We start from the raw sequence: 20,737 nt of genomic DNA, 5'->3' as shown, positions 1-20,737 counted from the left end.
AAATGAAGTAATGGAGAGATTTCTAGTGATGATCTTGGTGAGGTCTCTTACACAAAATCATGGTGTTTTTGTTTGTTTTTTTGTTTTTGTTCATTCAGAAACTGTGTGGTCTTGGGAAAGGCATTTAATATCCCTGATCACAAGTGATCTCCTCTGTGAAACAGGGTTAACATTATCTACCTTGAAGAAATTAAAGGAGATGACATTAATGAAAGCATTGGGTCCATTCCTAGCACAGGACACAACAGCTGCCTTTGTCTTGGATTTGTTTCTGACTTTTTTGTATGAGGGCCACATTTTATTTCCTTTCCTGCTAGTCTCAAAGCATCTTGAGAACAGGATCTGTATTTTAAATCCTCTTTTAGCCTTTTACTCTGTGTTCAGTAACAAAACGTTGAATAAATTAAGGAATGACCAGATAATCTCTAAGGTCTCCCTGGCCTTTTAAATTCTGAGATTTTGATTCTTTCAGTGTTCTAGCTGCTTAGAAGCAATTTGGAGAATTCCCTAAAAATGAATGTCTTCCATGTTAAGGGATTTTCTTTTTTGCAGTCTTATGAAATATGTATTACATTATTACTAATAAGTGTGTAGCTGAGCCTGGGAGCTGGCTGCAGTAGTGTAAGTGTATCCTCCTTCGTTCATGACCTTGGGTCTGATTCTGTGTAGTGTGAGGTAAGTAGGTCAGGGTCTGGTCTTCCCCAGGACTGCTCTCTTGGGAGGATCCCTGTGAAAGATAAGCAAGAAATATGCATTTGTTCGTTGTCATGTGACTTGGGAGTCCTGTGTAGTAGAGGCTGTTTCAGGATCTGTTCATTTCAGTGATCACAGAAGACGCTTTTTGTGTTTTAGATTAAATTACAGTGTGATCTGTGGGGTTAGGCCAACTCAGCTGATTAGAAGAGAAATAGTAGGTCCTTTCAAATCTAGGGAGGGAACCTGGCTTCTTACATAGGCAGGTCCTTCTTGAGTTGTCTGTACGGATGAGTGGCTGGGAAATGGTGCCAGCTAAGGCCATCTTTACTAGTTAGTCATTGTACCTCTGAGATTGACAGAAAGCTGGTAGAAAAAGCATGGTCTGTCAAATTTAGACCTGAGTTTAAATTACAGCTTGGGTAGATCAACTCCAGAATCTCCATTTTTTAACATTTAAAAAAGGGATAATATCAGCCTTCTAGGTTTGTAGGGGTGATGAGTTAGATAGTATGTTAAATGCTTAGTGCAATGCCTGGCAGTGAGATTAGGCCTGATTTAAAGACAACAGTGATGCATTTCAGAGGAGGCTTAGACTAAATGGTCTGTCACTCAAAGTATCAGCCTTGGAGCGTGCTGAGGAGTATCCCAAACTTCTGCATTTTATGATAAAAGTGCAGACTGCAGCGGTGGTGCTGAGTTTTTCATGGATCTGGAAAATGGGCGAACAGTCTGGGAAAAGAAAAGACTCCATTGCATGTTTTGTGACCTGATAATTTGAAATACTGGTCCATATGTGAGTAACTTCAACCATTCTTCCTTCTCTAGGAATTGTTGATCACTTAAAGGTTTTTGTCCAGGGCTGGGGGCGGGGGTGTTGTTTAGTAAAGTTATCTTAACTCAATTTCCTTCAGTCCCTGATAATTCTACACGATTTCTGTTGTCCTTTAATTCTTGGAAAAGTAAATATGGCAATAATAAAAATAAGCATCATTAAGTCCATTCCACATGTATAGTCTTTTTTTTAGACAATAGAGGGTTCTGAAATGTGCTTCTATGTATTGGAAGAGACCCTACACCAAGCTTTGCTAATTAGCTTGTGGCCATTCTCTTCCCAGTGGACCAATCAGTATCCATTTCAGAGGCTCAAGGTATCAGGGTAAGGTTCTCCAATAATAGGTGAATTGGATTCCATGAAGTACGATTGATTTTTGGTTAGGAGATCTTTGTGTTGTGTGTAGCAGCTAATTGTAGATTCTGAGAAAGGTGGTCAAGAAGTAGTGAGGACCGATGACTTTGAGACCCAGAAATAAAATCAAGTTTTTGTTCCTTCACATGCAGCTATTTTGAACTGGAGAGCAGTGGTCTGAGGGATGAGGTCCGATATCACTATATGCATAATGGGAAGCCCAGGACCGAGGCCCTTCCGTACCGGCTGGCAGATGGACAGTGGCATAAGCTCGCATTGTCCATTAGCGCCTCTCATCTCCAGCTCCATGTCGACTGTAACAGGTAGGTCTGTGCTTCTGTTCTTCTATGATTCTGTCCTTGAAATTGAGCAGTGGGAAGGGGAAAAAAAAAAAAACCAAACCCTTCCAGGCCTTACTGGGAAATAAAAACCAAGGGACCCTAATTGTAATTTAACCTACCAAATGGGCCATTAGATGTGCTGAAATGGCCAATCGTAATATGCTAAGAAAACAGTTCATTAAGATGATACAGTATCCTGTGACTAGGAACAAATGTACAAAAGGTTGATTACAGATTGGGGAGTAGTAAGTGCACCTCTGCGGACTCCCGGCCCCAGCTGAAATTCCACGGAGCTGTGATCACAGTTAACTGTGATCTATTGTTGTTGAGCTCGTTCCACTTGGAAGCCAATGAGCCACTCTACCTTAGAATGAAGCTGAGAAGCCTCTGCCACGGAGGCAGCTAATTCTCTTCCACTTCATCAAGCACAGCTTTGCTTAAATATTTTTTCCAAACAGAGGCTTCGTAAAGAGGCTGTGCTTTGAATCTTTGGGAATTAATGACCTCCATTCTCTGCAGAGGGACAAGCCTTTCAGGTTGCCAGTGGATTGCAGGACCATTGGTGAGACCTGGGGGGTTTTGTCGCGTGTTGTGAATTGGGGTGGAAAGGACATCTCGTCCCCCATGTCTGTCATTGGAGTCAAGTTTACTTGGAGCTGAAAAAAAACCTCTTGGTCTCCATTGGATCAAGTGTGGCTGGACAGTGTCTAATGGCGGTTGAAGGGAATATTTTGATCTCTCTCGAATCCACTGAAAATCCTTGTGGAGAGTGATCTCCCAGAGCAGGTCTTATCCATTGTTAGCAGTGCCTAGGAACTGTTGGTTCTTGTTACTGATAATGTCAAAGTTAAAATGACTGTTCAGCCACAGGACTTGTTCTGTTAGGTCAAGAATGAGGAACCGGCGTGTTGTGGACAGCGTCCTTTCTGGAACTGAATGGGAGGAACAATAATCCAGGGCCAATCAGCTCCAGATTATGTTTCTGAGGAGGAGGCACTCCAATGTGCTTGCAGTTTGAGCTCTGCAGTTTCCTTTGGAAAAGGGCTGGGAAGTACAGAGAGCAGAAATTAATGTTAGGCTTAAGGGAACTTCTGCCATCTTGAAATGAGTCTTGGTCCGTTTTAATTTATTAAAGGTGCTTTCTGGACTTGGAGAGAATTGTGACTTCAACTGGACAAAGCTTCTGTAGAAACACTGGCTCCTTTTCACCCTATTGTCCTAACTTGGGTGGCCTGGAGAAAGCCGGTCCTCATCTGCTATCTTTCTTTCTACCTCCAAGAGCTCACTGGCTCCGTCAGTTTTCTACCACTCCAGCCCAGGCAGCCTTCCTTTGGTTGCCCTGCTCCCATCTGTATGCTAATGGGAGAGCAGAAAGGCCGTGCATGTCCTATGCCACAGGTCAGAAAGGGGCCTCAAAGTTCTAGTTTAGTCATTCCCACCTGAAAAGTTGGGGGGGGGGTACTGCTCATTTCTTGCTAAGCAATTTTTTTTTGCTTACTCCTTCCAAAAGTTTTGTCTTCTTTTTTTTTTTTACTAATCTCTCTGGAGAAGGAAAGGGAGGAAAGAATATGTCTTTGCTAATCTAACATTTCACACTTCCACAGATTCTCCAGTTCCTATGAAATACTCTTTTCTGACCTCCTCAGCCACTTGGGCAAGTTAATTTCTGTTTAACGAAATTCGTTAAGTTTAACAAAATTGTCCATATAAGGGGCTCTGAGTGGTACTTAGGGTTTTATTTATTTATTTATTTATTTATTTAAATTAAAAAAATTTTTTTTTAAGATTTTTATTTATTTGACAGAGAAAGAGAAATCACAAGTAGGCAGAGAGGCAGGCAAAGAGAGAGAGGGGAGGAAGCAGGCTCCCTGCGGAGCAGAGAGCCGGACATGGGGCTCCATCCCAGGACCCTGGGATCATGACCTGAGCTGAAGGCAGAGGCTTTAACCCACTGAGCCACCCAGGCGCCCCGGTACTTAGGTTTTGATGCTCAGTATACCATGTTCATTGTTGACTTTATACAGCTGTGATACCTCTGTCTCCAAACTTTCATCCACTATATGCCCTTCTTGGCTGCCTTGCCCTTTCCACCAGGAAAGTGGAGAGGGAATGAGAGCTGGAGTCCACAGTATTTTATAAGGTCAGACTCATTCATAAAGAAATGGACTGAGGGGGATTCTGAATATCCCTTCATTTCTCTTGAAATTTATCATATTTTCGTTCATAACCTAACATGTCCTTTATATAAGATCTTGGAAGGAGAATGTAAAGTTGTTGCCAGTTAATAATTCATGGGCCCCAAACACAAATGAGGTTTTTGGATAGGTCAGGGGAAAGAAGGGCCCAGAACACCTGGACCACAGGAGAGGTAAAATTGATTTTTGGTGTAATTCCCAAATCTGGTGACACCTAAGAATTACTGGGGAACTTATAAAAAAATTGGGTGACCAGGCCCCATCTCTGATCAGCTGGATCAGATTCCCTCAGGGTGGAAACTTCTGAGAAGCTGTATTTTTAACAGGCTTTCCATGTAGGTTTTATGCATATAGTCTAGCCTTGGTACATGGAATGGTATTTCAAAACCACTGGTTTAGGTGGAAGGGGGAGGAAGCTGAGGAAGAGGGTAAGTTGCAACAAAAAGTAAGGGACCTTGGAAAACCAAGTACCTGGTGCAGAGCCTCCAGGAAAAAAGAATAAAAGATAAAGGAAAGAGGGTAGGTCTAGTGAATAGCACAGGCTTACCTTCTTTACAAGTTTCTTCCTAGCAGTGCTAGCTGATTCTAGGGTGGCAGAGACTCTGGTCCGTTTATCAGGATGCTGGTCTACTACTTATATAGGCCACTCACCCATAGAGTGAATGTCACAAAGTCTGATTTTTACCCTTTAAGCTATGCATTTCATCCTCTCGAGTTTGTTTTGAAGGCTTTCCCTCTTAGAGGTACACTTTTTTTCTCAACCTGTCCTAGAGTTCTACTGACTAGGTGACAAACAGTGATGTGATAATATTTATTGAGTGTTGACATGTGCTAGGCACAGTGCTAAGCATTTTATATAGATTAACGTGTCCCATACTCATGTTTACTTTCTTGCTTTAAAATGATGGGGCTGAGATTACATTGTAAGTTTACAGTCCTGCTTCTGATATTTGGCTGTACTAGGATTTGGACCCAAATCTGATTCACAAGTGTTCTAAGTGCTAGGCTGTTCAACCCAACACTGGGGGACTATGGCACTGGAAGGGCCATAAGGGAGGCCAAAGCCTGATTCAGTGTGAGCAGTTTGCTCCTTTCTAGTATCTTCCTCCCGCACACCTTAGATTGCTGATCCTTGGAGTTGTTTGGTGAGATACAAAATCTTACTAATGAGACTCATTTCATTAGCATGTAGGAAGAGACCTACATTTATTGAGCATCTACTAGAGGCCAGGTAACATGCTCGCCATAATATTTCTTAGGATAGTCATGTGGGGACAATTTTATTAGAGCTATTTTACAGGTCGGGAATTAGGCTCAAAGATCAATAACTTGGTCTCAATCATGTGTAATAAGCATACAGCCAAAATCTTGAACCAAGATCTAAGTCTCTCCATCCGGGCAGATCACCTCTGTAAAATGTTAATGAGCTGTACTTTCCAGGACATAGTCACAAGCACACAAAGCAGTCTTCCCAGGGGAGAAATGCTACAGACGTTTCTGGAACCATAAAAACATTTGCAGTAGGAAGATTTCCCGGGAAATGCATTGCTCTGAGGAACTGGTATGTGGTGAGATTTTCCACTTTTTTAGGATGAGAATTGAGAAACAGTGTTTTTAGACCTAATTACACTAATTGTCACAAGAAAAGTGACTGCTATTTTAGTTGGTTGTGTTACACTTTCTGCTTGCTACGGAGGCTCACACTTTTCTTCCTGCTTCAGCTTGTTTAGCTGGGCCTCATTTTAGAAGCTCCTAAACTATGGATAGCAGACTACCTCAAGCTAGAAACAGAGAAGGAACTATTTAGTTGGGTGCATAGCCTGATTATGTCCATCGCCCTGGGGTTTTTTCCCAGCTGCCTTTGTATTTTTTTTTTTTTTTAAGATTTTATTTATTCCTTTGACAGACAGAGATCACAGGTAGGCAGAGAGGCAGCAGAGAGAGAGGAGGAAGCAGGCTCCCCGCTGAGCAGAGCCCGACGCGGGGCTCCATCCCAGGACCCAGAGATCATGACCTGAGCTGAAGGCAGAGGCCTTAACCTACTGAGCCACCCAGGTGCCCCCAGCTGCCTTTGTATTAATAGTTGCCAACTAAGACGAGAATGAAGCCTGCACTAACCTTCCTCAGGTTCTCTCATAACATTCTCTGCTCACCTTGTGGCCTCTTCCCACTACTCAGAGACCAGAATCCACTGGCATCTGTGATTTGGTGCATTAAGTGTTTTGTTTACCACAAAAGGTTGTCTTTCCTCCCCTTTGTTAACTTTTATCTTTCAGTCAACTCCTAAAATTAATGTATTGGACACTCTCTTCCAGGCTGTGGAGGATGCAGAGAAATAAGTCCTTACCACCAGAAAGGTCGTGGCTTCTTCACTCAGTCACTGTTAATTCTGATACAAGCAGAGTCTCCCATAGTGATTGATCCTGGTCCCCAGATATCAGAGAAAGCATGGACTTGGACCGAAGCCCTATTAGTAGGCTGATAAGACAACTCAGGATAGCAGCTGAGCCGTGGACAGAACTGAAAATGGTCACTCCCAGCATCTTGGTGTGGAAGTGACTGGAGCTGTGCTTCTCATTTGCTAAGGGACAGACTCAGAAGTGTTTTTCATTCAAATGACACATTCATCTACCCTTTGGCCAGCATTTTGTGCAATGTGCAGGTGTCCCTACTCCAAGCCAAACTCCTGTTGCCTCACTGCTGGAAGACCTCTCTGATAGTCATAGTGCAACAGAGCTCTGAACCCTGACCTTATTTGTTTAGACTTGTACAAGTGTGCACACACGTGTGCAGCTCAATTGTCAACTCTGATAGGAAGTTAATGGTTACACTTTAGACAGCAAACACACTTAGAGTTTACTTTTAACACATGCTGTTTGTTTACTGCAGAGCACACTGAATTTTTGCGTACAACTGACCTTGAGCATGCAGAATTAGGAAAAAAGAACAGTATAATTCACTGAACAAGTCAGTAATTCAACATTTTTATTCAGTATTTTAGAGTAACTTCAGGATATGAGCATCTGTTTCTCTAGTTTTCTTTTCTTTTCCAAAAATGAAATATGTTGATAAGACATTTTTCCCCCCAGGGAGATCCTCAAGTATTTATAAACATCTTATTAAACTTATATTCTTCAGGTAGTCAAGCCACATGTATAACATACTGTGTTGATTTTTTAAAAAAAAATCTTATTTATTTATTTGACAGAGAGAGATAACAAGTAGGCAGAGAGACAGGCAGAGAGAGAGGGGGAAGCAGGTTCCCTGCTGAGCAGAGAGCCTGATACGGGGCTTGATCCCAGGGCCCTGAGATCATGACCTGAGCTGAAGGCAGAGGCTTTAACCCACTGAGCCACCCAGGCTCCCCTTAAATACTACGCTGGTTTTTATAAACATTTCTGCTACAGTCAGGAGGAGAAAATGAAGAGATGACTATCAAAGGCCACAGCTTCCAAGAGATCCTGGCCAAGACTTAATCTCCTGCTTTCTCAACTGGATAGATGCTTCACTTCGTGAACAGAAGCACATGCACACAATTTACTGAAATTAAGATAAAATGGAGAAATGAGCATGAGCCTCATGTCCAACTCAGCCAGCAGCTCCAGATCTTGTGTCCAGGAAGAGAGGACAAGTGAGCTAGGGAGATAGGATATACCTGTGTGTAGGTTTAAGTAACGGTAGAAGGCAGCAGTACAAAGAGCTGTTCTGAGGCTGTATGTGATGGATTGCTGGATTCCTGGTGGAGACACTCGAGTTTGGTAGATCACAGGAGGGAGAGTTGGAGATATGGAATAGTCTCTCAGTCTCTTACCATCCCAGGTGAAAATGCATTACAATTTCTGCAGCTTTACAGTTTTGTCACTGTGTGATTTGATTCTGTACCAGTCACATGAATTCGGCATGGAATGAAGTCTGTCTTGTAAGCATTACAAAGCCAGTCACAGTGCTGGTGAGAGAGGAGTGTGTATGTGTGAGTGGAATCAAGTTGAGGGAAAGCTTTCAGGGAGGGCCAGAGAAGGAACTATGAAAGCGGGGAGGGAAGGAAGAGCTCTTCCCTGTGGCTTAATCTAGACTGAAATGAATGCTGAATCTTTGTCTTGGTTTTGTTGTTTATAAGATGTGATTTACATATGTTATACAGGAGTGTGAAATCAGACCATTTGTGCTTTACATTCCTTGATTATTTGTTCATTCACTCATTCACAGGGAACCATGCTTGCATCTGTAAAATGGAAATAATAGTAACTCTTCTAACTTAGAGTTGTTGTAAGAATGTAGCAAGAGAAGGTGTGCCAAATCTTGATAATTTCAAGCTGCTTTATACTGCATCATGAAGTCCTATAGATGAATACTCGCAGAAAGAAAAGCTTTTAAAATATACGGGGAAGGAATTCAATATAGTCAGATTTTCCCCTGTGTACAAACAGTAGCTCATGTCCCAAGGATAAAGACCTAGTTTGGATTGTGGATCTATGGCTCAGTGTAGGGTTTGAGGACAATCAGGTCTTTGATGTTACTTTGATGGCCAAATCTTAGGTAACATTCTCTGGTAATTTGGTTCCTTGACTGGTAATGCAACAGCAAGGATATATGGTTTTTATACCAGTGGGGCCCCTTTTAAAAAACATAAAAAAATAAATAAATAAAGAAAGAAAGAAAGAAAGAAAGAAAGAAAACAAATAAAAATAAAATAAATAATTTAAAATAAAATGAGAAATTGCAGCACCTCTTTAAAAATGGGAAATATTGTGAATAGGGAAGAAACCTCCCCTCCATTGTGTTAAGATCTTTTGTTGATCCTAGCAGGGCAGTTCGGTGTTTTTCCCTTTTTAATCACGTGAGAGAGGAGGTGCAGAAATTTACTTCACCCTCCCCATCTCAGAAGCCAAAATTATCACAGTTTTTATGAGGAGATATACAAGTAGGTGAAGCTTTACAGAATGAGGAAACTCACTTGTTTTCATTTCCTTAACAAAATAATTTTGCTTTTCTACTTGGAAAATCTGGCTTTTTAGCACAAGAATGTTCTGGACTGCAAACTGGAGCTGAAAGAGATTGGTAAATTCATATGACCTTGAGGAAGGAATATTCTGTTTCTGGGCCTTAGCTTTCCAGGTACATTAAGGGGCTATAGGTCCAGGTGGTTTTTAGGTTTACTTCTGTCTCTGACCTCTGGGCATGGTGAGGCATGCTTTTCTTTTTTCCAATCTTCAGGACCCTGGAGAGCAACCCAGCCTTGCCAGCCTCACAGGGCCCTTTCTGTAGTATATATAGACCAGCAGAGGGTTTGCAGTGACCTGATTGATACATGGGTTGGTTCAGTTAACGTACTGCTGGTGAGCAAAGACTACTTAACTCTAAATACCCAATCTTTTTTTCCCAGTTGTCTGTCCTCTTGCTGGAGTAGGTGCTGCATATGCAGTATTAGATGCTAATGGATGTTCACGTCTTGTTCTCTCCCATTTTGAGTTCTTTATTTCTTCAAGTGTTCTGCCCCAGACATATGACCATGGACAGCTTTTTGGCGGTGCTGGCTGACCTGGCGATGAAGGTCTTGGTAGATCGATGACCTGTAAGATAGAGTAGTGCACCTCAGCCAGCAGATAATTTATAGTTGCACTGTTGAAAAAACATTTCTTCTGAATGCTGAGGGAAGAGAAAAACCTTTGCTGGCAAGCTGTAAAGATATAATGTGGGAAACTGGATCTAAAGATGCAGGTGGCCAGTGTTGTAGATTCTTTGGCAAAGTGGAGAGTAGCTGCTTAGTTGGTAGGCAGCCTAGATATTAGAGTATTGACGATCTCATTCTGACTGAACCCCTCTCATTTCTACCCAGGCTGTGTACCCTGTGGCTTATATTCATTCCAACCTCATTAGGTAGGTTCCACATTTAACTTTGCCCTGTTTTCTAATGATATCAGTAGCAGACCTGTTTCTTTTCAAGGACCTTCATCTTTTCCTCTTATTCCCTAGAGGGCCTAATGAACTGCACTCAGGTGTTTTTAGTTTTGTAAATAGAGAAGACAACAAAGGAATACAATAGAATCTATTCTTTATTTGTTAACTAGTTGGCTACTTGAGGCCATGAGTAGATTGACAAGAAGGCACTTTACTGCATATGTGGGACCCAACATATATTAGACTGCATTTCCAACTCTAGTGATTACATCTACATACCTTCAGACACATCCTGAGTTGTCATTGTATTGTGTGGACAGGGTTATACACTGGGTAAATGGAAGGGGAAATAGGCTGCAAGAGAAGTAAATGTGTTCTTGTAGGAAACATATCGATGCTTGCATCTTTCTTGTTACAATTTTATTGTCTCTTTGATGGATATGCACAGTATTTTTAAAAAAGGAAAGCAAGGAGAAAAAAGTCAAGCCAGAACAATACGTGTGATAGAAGGAATCTTGTCTTTCTAAAGAACACATTTATATATTGTTTCTGTTCCCCTTATGATCCACTTGTTGGAACAGAGCATTAGGGAATAGAAAATGCATGGCCTATGAGGATTTTTAAACTGGAACAAAAAATCGAAACACTGCATTAGTTTTTTAGTTAGACCAGGGGTACTAAGGTGGCACTGAATGGATTTCCTACACTATTGTAAAGAAATACATCTTTCTGGAAACTGAAAAAGTAGCCAGAGTGGTTGGAACTCAAAGAAACAGATGGATAGTTGTACCTGTTTGGTTGTCCCCTCCTTTTTAAAGAGGGTATGGTAGGGATGGAGATGTGGTGTGAGGATGAGCAGGCTGGGAAGGAAAATGTTTCCACACATTGTTTTCCCTGCTCTGACCATAAATTCAGTCGACTTTGTCCCTCGGCTTGTTCTTCTTAATTTCTTGTGTTTCTCCCAGTAGGAGTTCCAGAGCAACTAAGCCAGCTGCTTGGTTAATGTGTCTGGGGCCTCACTGGAGGGTTTTCCCCAGGCAATTAGAGTGGAGATAATTCCCTTTCTCCCAAAAAAAAACCTCTGTGATGCTGTTGTCTGCAATTCTTTCTCAGGAACATCAGGCTGCATCTGTACTCACTAGAATCTCTTTGGGCGTATGACTTTCCTGATAGCAAACTTCATACACAGGAACTTATGTGCTTGGAGCTGGGGCCATCAGCTGGCTTGAGACAATCAGCATGCCTGAATTAATTAGAATGGAATTTTATTTCCACTGGAGGTAAACCACTCCAGGCTGCGACATGACATCCTGGTACGTTCTCAGCATTGCACTTAACTCACTCATTCACTCTGTGCACTTTTGCTGATAACTGGTCTCCAGGTCTGATACTGTCTTTGAAGCACGGGCAAGGAAAGAGTTGGGGAATTTATGGCTCCTATTTCTTGAGTTCTTGGACATTTTAGCCTCAGAGGCTTAGCACCATGCTGGAGAAAGCTCAGACTTCTTGCTTAGTCATTAGCAAGTTAAGGTTAGTGTCCTGCATTTCTTTAAGGATGATTCCTCTAATCACTTATCTTCAGTGTAGCCCTCTGAACTAGATATTATTGCATCTTCTATATGGGGGAATTGTGAGGTGCTGAGAAGAGAAGGGACTCCTCCAGGAGTATATATTAAGTGTATATAGTAATTGTGAGGTGCTGAGAAGAGAAGGGACTCTTCCAGGAGTATATAGTAAGTGCATGCAGACGGCCATCCTTATTTCAAAGAGCTTATTCTCCACCAGTCATTCCATTTTTTTTTCTCATTTTTTTTTAACACCCTCATGTGACAAGAGAACACTTGTAACTTCTCACGGAAAAAGTGCAATGTATTCCATTTATAAACTGAAGAAAACAAAGGTCAAGTTATAAGTGGTACTTTCTAAAACTGGGGATGCTAATCACATCCTGGGGCCATTTCCCTGTGGCACTAAAATCTCCCTTGTGCATTTCAACCACTGCTGGTCTTCAGACTCTCGAAGGCTTCTGTGGTATTGCTTTTAGACTCTCCTTCTTTCCTGGAATCTGAATGTTGATAGGCAGATTCTTGGTCTCAGTACCGCAGAGAGCCTATTGAGTGAGGCCTTTGAATGACCCATCATCTTTGTGTGATTGGTATGGCTTGCATATACCTCTGTGCTGATGTGTAATGGCCAAGGACCTAATATTAAATCACGACTGACGCAAATGAGCCATTTGGCTGTTTCTTGAAATGTGCGAGAGATGAGTTACAGTAGTCTCAGTGTTACCTGGGTGGTTTTATACTGTTTCAATATAAATTCTGATACTCTTGATTTCAAGGTGATAAACACTGTGTTCTTTAAAGTGACTTTGAAATCATAAGGTCTCATTAAAAACTATTGGCAGTGAAATAAAGTGTTGAGGCTGGGGGACCCTGATTAGGAGGACGTTGGTCATTATTGCTACTTTTATTGGTATTTAATTAGATATATACTAGAATCTATACGAGCTAATAAGAGTGAGGTGCAGGATGTAGGGGAGCACCTTGAATTCAGAGTAATTTTCACCGGTGGCAATTTTTCGTAGACATTAGGGTGATGCGTAAGGAGTTTGCAAACCTGATTACCATCTTTCCTACCCGTCCCAGCCTGTAGGTTAGTGCATTTAATGGCCTCCTGTGAGTGTTAGATTAAGGTCATAATCCTTCCTAGAGCTGTGAAAAATTTTTCCTGGTCTGGTCCAAGTTTCCTTCTTCAGTTTCCTCTTGCACCGCTTTTCCTGCTTCTCTGACCTCCAGTTCTTTCAGTTCCTCAAGAGAACCAACGTCACGGATGCCACAGGAGCGCTATACATGCCATTTTTGGAGTATCGAGAGGTAAATCCTACTTAGCCTTAATCCTCAGGACAAAAGAAATCTCTTGTGTTTTATACTTGGACTGTAAAACAGTGCTCCTTTTCCTGCAGATGCGTTTTTGATCATTTCATTGATGTCTGCTTTTCCCACGGGCTCAGAATGCATCATTCTCTATTCCCAGTGCATATCATAAAGCCATCATTGTACTTAACGTAGCCAGCAGATACTTGTGAATACCTGAATGAATGAATAAATGGAAGAGTTCTGCTTTAGGGGTCTGTATTTGTGGCTTCTGACCTGTGCTCTTACCCTTCTAGATGGTTCCATTAGTTAAGCCTCCTTGTTCTCTTCGCCTCCGTCTCCTCTCTGGACAGAATGGACATCATTTCTACCCAGTCTGCTAGTACAGGATTATGGGGAACATCCAGTGAGACCCAGCATGGAATGTGTGCAGTAAATTCCAATATGCTTTGTAAACATTAGGCACAGGGAATGGCGAAGATGAAGTAATTCTAGCATTTCTACTTTGAACTTCTGAGGATTATTCTTTCCTTGAGGAAGGCAGTTAATCTATAAAAGGCTTTTGGTGATTTCCTGGTCTGATTCACAGCCCAGGGCAAACCATGCCTCGCTCTCAAGTTGAATTTACATGTGTTCCGTGTCCGCGGGAGCTCTGGCAGGCATGTGTGAGTGTAGGTGATTTACACTTAGCGGTCTGAAAGGAAACCCATCACAGGCAGAATTAAGGGCCGATGTGCCCCCTCTGCTGGAGACCAGACATAATTGGGTGGCGTATATGTTGGTCCTGCAAGCTAGCTCTATCTCCAGTATAAACTGCTGAGGGTCTGCTTCTTGAAGCTGCATTGGGCGCTCACAGGAAGGGCTGCCTACCAAGGCCATTTAGTTAAGCCCTGTGGGCAGGGTTTTGTATAATATTATTATTTTTTAATGAGTATTGCATGCTATTTGGGTGTAGCCTTATTGTGAAGCTCAATGGATTTTTCATTTCTTTAATTTTTTGAGATTGGGGCGCCTGGGTGGTTCAGTGGGTTAAAGCCTCTTCCTTCGGCTCAGGTCATGATCCCAGGGTCCTGGGATCGAGCCCTGCATCAGGCTCTCTGCTCAGCAAGGAGCCTGCTTCCCCCTCTCTCTGTGCCTGCCTCTCTGCCTACTTGTCATCTCTGTCTGTCCAATAAATAAATAAAATCTTTAGTTTTTTGAGATCATAAAAGGTGCTTGCCTGATTTACAGAGTGAAATGTGTGTAAGAAGCTATGAGGACAGAAATTCTAGGGAACTATGTGAAGATTGGGGTGAAAGTTTGCAGTATAGGTATATTTTAGCTTTTTAAGATGGAATAATATATCAATGCATTTCCTATGTAAACTATGTGTTACAGTACTGAATAGCATAAAAACAAAGGTGAAAGCTATTTAAAACTATATAATACCACCCTACTCTTTTTTTCTTTTTCAAATTTCTTTTCAGCATTCCAGAATTCATTGTTTATGTATAACACCCAGTGCTCCATGCAATATGTGCCCTCCTTAATACCCACCACCAGGCTGGCCCAACCTCCCTCCCCTTTCCCTTCCAAAACCCTCAGATTGTTTTTCAGAGTCCACAGTCTCTCATAGTTCGTCTTCCCCTCCAATTTCCCCCATCTCCCTTCTCCTCTCCACCCTACTCTTAATTCCATTGTGCGTAGGTGATCATTAAAAGTTGTATTTCCATTCTTGAGGTTTCTTTCTTTTCATTTATGAGCACTTTCCCCCTGAATGATGAGCTGGAATATGTCCTTCCTCAGCTGCTTTTTCATTTAACAGAATAAAGCCTTGTCACATCATTGGTGTGGAGAAGGTAGAGACGAGGGCTGTTTTGTTTCTTGTAGGATACTCTGGATCGTTCTGTGCCTTGGTGGTATACGTGGCAGTAATCACCTGTAGGCCTGCAGCCGCCTGCTTTGGGCTCCACACAACAGTGACCATAGAAACAGGGCCTGGAGCCAAGAGCCCCTGCCCTTGATCAGCATGTTCTGTTTCAGCGCTGTAGCTAGGGGAGATGGTGGCAATTAGCCTCTGCTGAGATGGGGGTTGCAAGATGGAAGTGGGTGTGTGATGAGGGTCAGATGCTCAGCGCTTGGGCATAATGCTAACTGTTGTTTATGCAGTTGAAGTGGAGCCCATGCTGTCCCGGGTCAGGCATTACGTGAACACAATGAGAGAAAGTATAGTGGTTAAGATCACAAGCATTGGGAGTTGGACAACCTTGGATTTCTACTTGAGCTCTGACTCGAGTTACAGAATTTTTGGCAAGGTTAATTAACTTTCCTAAGCCTCAATCGTAAGTTAAAGATGATGGCTCCCTCACTGCATAACTAGACTTAAATAGGACCACACACGTGTGTTAGGACATCGCTGGTTGCAAATAACAGGGGCTTAAACTATATATATAATGGTCACGTAAACAGGTTGAGGTGAGGCAGTGCCAGAGAGGAGTTGATATTCTGGTGATCTGGGACCAATGCATCCTTTATCTGCTTGTGCTGGTATCCCCAGCATTGTCTCTGGATGCTTTCCACTGGCAAAGGGGGAAAGGGTTGCTATGATTGTCAGAGACTAACTGTTCTTCCCTCCGTGGTGCTGGCACTGCTCCAGCAACACTGGGGTATGAGGTACGTGGAGCACAGAGAGAGAAGTGGTTCTCTGGCGGGCTGTCAGCAGTGCGGCCCTAGCAGATCCATAGTTGAGCTCTGCGCCTGGTAAGAGTTCGGTAGGAACCTGCATGGTTCCTGCTGGTGCTGAATTTGATAGCGATGGTTCTTCCACATCTGAGCAGAAGTGAATAGGACAAATCCAAGGAGGTGAGACCAGTATCTGGTGAATAGGAGTCCTTTGTGTACCCAGCCATTCTTGCCCTCGGGGTGTCTTTAAGGCTGTTAGGGTGGTAACATCCCAGTGGTCAGTGTGGCTCCTGCCTTGAGTCCATCGACCCTGGTGGCCAGGGCTGCTCCTGTTAGGCCTTTGCTCTGGCCAGCCTGCCTGGTACCTGTTGCTGCTGCCCCTTCCCCTCGAGGTCCCCTGGCAGACCCCTTGAAGCCAGGGCCTGACTGTAGCTTCTACCGAGGTCTGCCTTCCCCTTCTGCACTTGGTCATGCTCCTAGCTCCTGCGGTCTTGGCCCACTGATCGCTTGGCTTTTGATGCTCCCTGCTTTCCATGTATAGTTCGGCTATGGATTCAGTTTCCTTCTGTTTACTGACCTCCGAGCTTCAGGGCACCCCTGTCAAGGCCAACTCAGGGCGCACCCCTCTGGCAGGAGAGCCCTTTCCCGCCCTCAGGGGAGAACAGACCTTGGTTTTCACTGATTGCCTGGTGCTGACTCCTTCCCGTACTTGGATCTTGTTTCCTTGCTGTATATAAGCTACAGATGGGATCCCCAGCTTGGCGCTGGTGCCGGTTACCTTGCTGGAGGTCAAGCAGGCAGCAGTAGAATCAGCATTTGCAGCTGGGTCTAGGCTTTTCATTTGGAGTAACTCTGATATCAGGATTTCGGATTTCGGTGAAGAATGAAATACAGCCTTGACAGAATCTGCGAATCTGTTTCACATACAAATTATGTGACTGAGCTTTGCTCCAAAGCTCATCCTTGCTAAGTGCTATGTGAAAAAGGTGATCCTCTGTTTGCCAAGTGAGGAATCATGAGGCTTAACTAAACTGTTACCTTCAGAGGGAGTGTAGTGAAGTATTGGCACCAGTCGTCCCTCCAGGGGGAGACTGTGGGATGGTGGAAAAAACCTTGGAGTCTGGGCAGAGTATCTTCCATTTGCTTCTCCAGAAACCTTCTCTGCCCTCCCTTTTCCACTCCTCCATGTCCTGCTGATAGGCCAACCACAGGTTGCTTCATCATTTAGATTCTTGGAGCTCCTCAGCAGGAAGAACAGGCAGGAGGTAAGGAAGAGAGAGGAGAGAATAGGATTTCCCTAGATTTTCCTCTACAGGGTCACCTTGGGCTGATTGAGCCTCTTGACTGAAAGCCACAGGCCCTATCAGATGGCCTTTTTGGGTTCTCTTAGCCTTTTCATTCCCAGAAAAGAGATTCCCTAGCTTCCTCTTTTTAAGCTTTGTGGCAGTACACCATCCCTTGTGGTTTATAAATACTTTCTGTTCATACCTCTATAAATAATCAATTAATTATATTGGCTGCAAATTGCCAAACCTCTCTATTTCCCACAAAGACCCTTATGATTACGAGTTCAAAGTCAGAGACCCTGGATCACTGCCTGGCTTTACTGTGTATCCTCAGGTAAGTTTCAACCTCTTTGAGTCCTGGGTTGCTCATCAATAAAAGGTGACAATTACTCTTCCAAATCAGCAGGAAGAAAGAGTGTGAAAGGCGCATGGTGGGGTGTTTTCCTTGATTGGCCAGGAGTTTGGGGAAGGCAGAGAGGTTTGAGGATGGAGCACATAGGTCCCCAGAGAGGGTCCTACATCCTCACCTGAACCCCCAGCCCAGTCAGGGAGAGGCATATCTGGTGGGGGGACTGGACCCAACAGATGATCTGTCCAGGCTGAGCCTGTAGGACCTCATCTTCCATTCACCTCAGCCTAGAATCCCAACTCTTAAAGAATACAGATGAGATCCCCTCCAGTTACAAATTATTTAGTCATGACATTAGCCTCTGTATGATGGACTCTCGGATAAGGCCTTTGGAAAACCTAATGATGTGGTCAGAAAAGAGGAAATGGTCAAAATGGTGTTAAGAGACATAGATGAAAAAGCCAATCCTTTGGCTTTTGTTTATTTTTGCTATTCAGAGTGCAGTACTGGCAAAAATAAATCCTGTTACTTGTGTCTGTGAAAATCTGACAGTGGTAGCTTTAAAAAAAAAAAAAAAAAAAAGAAAGGCAGTGGCATTTATATTGGAAATTTGCTTGGGAAGGGTCTTGTGCCTGAACTTTGAGAAGGACATAGCACTGACTCTCGCTGGTCAGTTTTATCAGGTCAGTCATCTCCTCCTCTTTTATTATCTCTGAAGGACTTCTATCGTGTAAAATCATCTTGATCATTTACCTGCATACAATTTTATGGTGTCTCATTTTTCTCACCCATACCTCTGATCTCTAGTGAATAGTGTTAGCAACTTCAACTTGTCTTAATTTAAATCTGTGTCCCCAGTACCTGCCTGGATGCTTGCTTGGGCATTTGTTGAATCAGGACGTGAATTAACAAATGAGGGAAGGACTCCTTTGCATAAGTGGCTGGGAGACCCTGGATCTCCTGATTGGAATGGAGAGAAAATTCCAGGCGTTTAAAGAGCTGATGTCTAGTATTCTTTCCACAGCACTGAAGAGCTTGGCATGAAGCCACAATTCCAAGATACAAAATGCTCAGGGCCCTTATAGAAGGAATGACACAGGTCAACTGTTAGAGGATTTGAATATGGGAAGTTTGAGTGCGGCTTTAGATTGGAGCCCGACTGCTGTATTCATAGGCAGATCCCCCATTTCCACTCCTCTCCCTTGGCCTTCTTTAATTGGGCCACAGTTTTACTGTTTGTTAAAAAAAGAAAAAATCCTTCATTGTGGGTTTAATTGTAGTAATAGTATATAGATCTATATTTGGCACATAATAAGCACTTAGTCATTGTTAATTTTTATTGCCAGTAGTAATAGGGGCAATTGTAAAAGGAATAGGAGGAAAAGAATGTGAAACGAAATTCACTGAATGCTAGCTGGTAGATGAGAAGACTTAGGTCCCAGGCCTTGCTCTGCTGCTCAATTTTGTAAACTTCAAATACTTCCCTTCTCTTGGCATCATGCAAAATGAAGAGTTTGAATCTGATGGTCCCCGGGTGGCCTCAGATTGTGCTTAGAAGTACGGTCTCAAGGATAGACAATATTTGTGTGTTAGCACAGTGTGTGTGTGTGTGTGTGTGATTTTTTGGGTGATTTTCATTTTTTTCTGATGCTGTAAGGTTATTTAGCAGAAAAGAAAACCATGTTTCTGGTGCCCCCTTATACCCAGCACACATACAGCTTTTTGGTATCAAACAGGTTCTGAAATACCCACTGGTTGGTTGACTGACTAGTTAGGTTGGGTGGTAGGAGGTTCGAGTTCCAAGGGATCTAGAGGAGTAAGGAAAAGGTGAAGGAACATGTCATTCCTTAGTGTTTGGATTGTCAGTACACGTTTGGTTCATCCTCACCCATGTATACTTCAGGCAAAAGAGGGAAACGGTGGACAGAAGGTAAGAAAGAAAAAGTAGGAAAGGAACAAATATTTACCAGATGTTTACTGTGTACCGGGAGCTTACATATCGCATCTCATTAAATGTTCAGAATAAGCCTGCGAGATGTGGGAGCGGATGTTTTTGAGGCCTCTTCACTTCCATTTTGACCATAAAGAGGTGAGCTCAGGAAGGGCCAGTTTCTAGGTCTGAGAAGTTGGGAGGCAGATTCCAGGTGAATGGAAACCCGGGCCTGTATGGTTCCAAATCCATCCTGTGCTCATCCTTTGTGACATGATTTCTCCACATCTCTTCCTCATACCCTTGACACAGTCCTCTCGCTCACGCATTCTTGATGAACTTGCCTCCTATCTGACCCAGACAATAAACTATCAAAAGAGAACCTTACTGGCTCCCCCTCACCACCTCTGCTAGCCTGATTCTGTGTCACTGGACTCTGCATTCCCTATTACTGTGCACACTTGCCATATCTTTATTTAGGGCCATTCCCCTTCCTTTACAGAGAATCCCTTGTTCAGGATGTCACTTCAATGACTTTTTCTGATAGCGTCAATTTTCCCCCTCAACAGGATGCTCAAGCAGCATCAATATATTCTATATACCTGTAATGCATAAATAAAAATCTTTCCTCAGTCCCATACCCCTTTCTAGCTGGTGGCCCCATTTCTTTACTTATCTCTGTAATAAAATCTCCAGAAATGCTTGTAAATGCTCTGTCTTCACTTACTTCCCTCCCATTTTTTTGTTTTTGTTTTTTTTTCTCCTATCATGGCACCAAAGAAACCTTAAAGTCACCAAAAACTTCCATGTTGCCCATTGAAAGGATTGATACTTTGTTTTCATCCTATTAGACCTGTGGGCTGCATTCGACACAATTCGTTACTCTCTCCTTGACAATTACCCTTCACTGGTGTGATCTTCTTTTGTGTCACACTCTAACTATAATCTGTTGGAATTCGGTTAATCATAATATATCTAGAATCTGACCACTTTGCACCACTTACACAACCACCAGCCCGCTCCAAACCACTATCATCTGTTACGTGTATTGTTAAAATCGTCTGTAACAGGTTTCCCTGATTCTACTTTGGCCAGGTCCTATTCCCAGTCTTTTCTCACCTCCTCAGCCAGAGTAAGCATTTAAATTAGTTCCTGACAGTCCTTTACTTAAATCTCTCCAACGCTTTTCCCATCTCCCTTACAGAGAAAAGTGGAGTCTGTAGCATGACCTTAAAGTCCAAGGTGCTCTAGCTCCTTGCTGCTTCTCCATTCTCATCCCCTCCAGTCATCCCTGCTTCCTGTGCTCCGGTCCTATCCGA

At 42.9% G+C, this 20,737-nt stretch overlaps 1 protein-coding gene across 2 annotated transcripts in view; it reads left to right on the top strand.

The window, feature by feature from the left end:
* NELL1 (neural EGFL like 1) overlaps positions 1-20,737 on the top strand; it is an 833,778-nt gene that overhangs the window by 118,727 nt on the left and 694,314 nt on the right. For both annotated transcript variants that reach the window (XM_059407011.1, XM_059407002.1), the window contains exon 4: positions 2,035-2,205. In XM_059407011.1, coding sequence (XP_059262994.1) covers positions 2,035-2,205 — 171 coding nt within the window. The remainder of the gene's footprint in view (positions 1-2,034; positions 2,206-20,737) is intronic.

The sequence above is a fragment of the Mustela nigripes genome, chromosome 1, assembly GCF_022355385.1.
Source record: "Mustela nigripes isolate SB6536 chromosome 1, MUSNIG.SB6536, whole genome shotgun sequence".
NCBI lineage: Eukaryota > Metazoa > Chordata > Mammalia > Carnivora > Mustelidae > Mustela > Mustela nigripes.
Note: the sequence above shows the minus strand (reverse complement) of the source record. Positions and strands in the feature narration are given on the sequence as shown.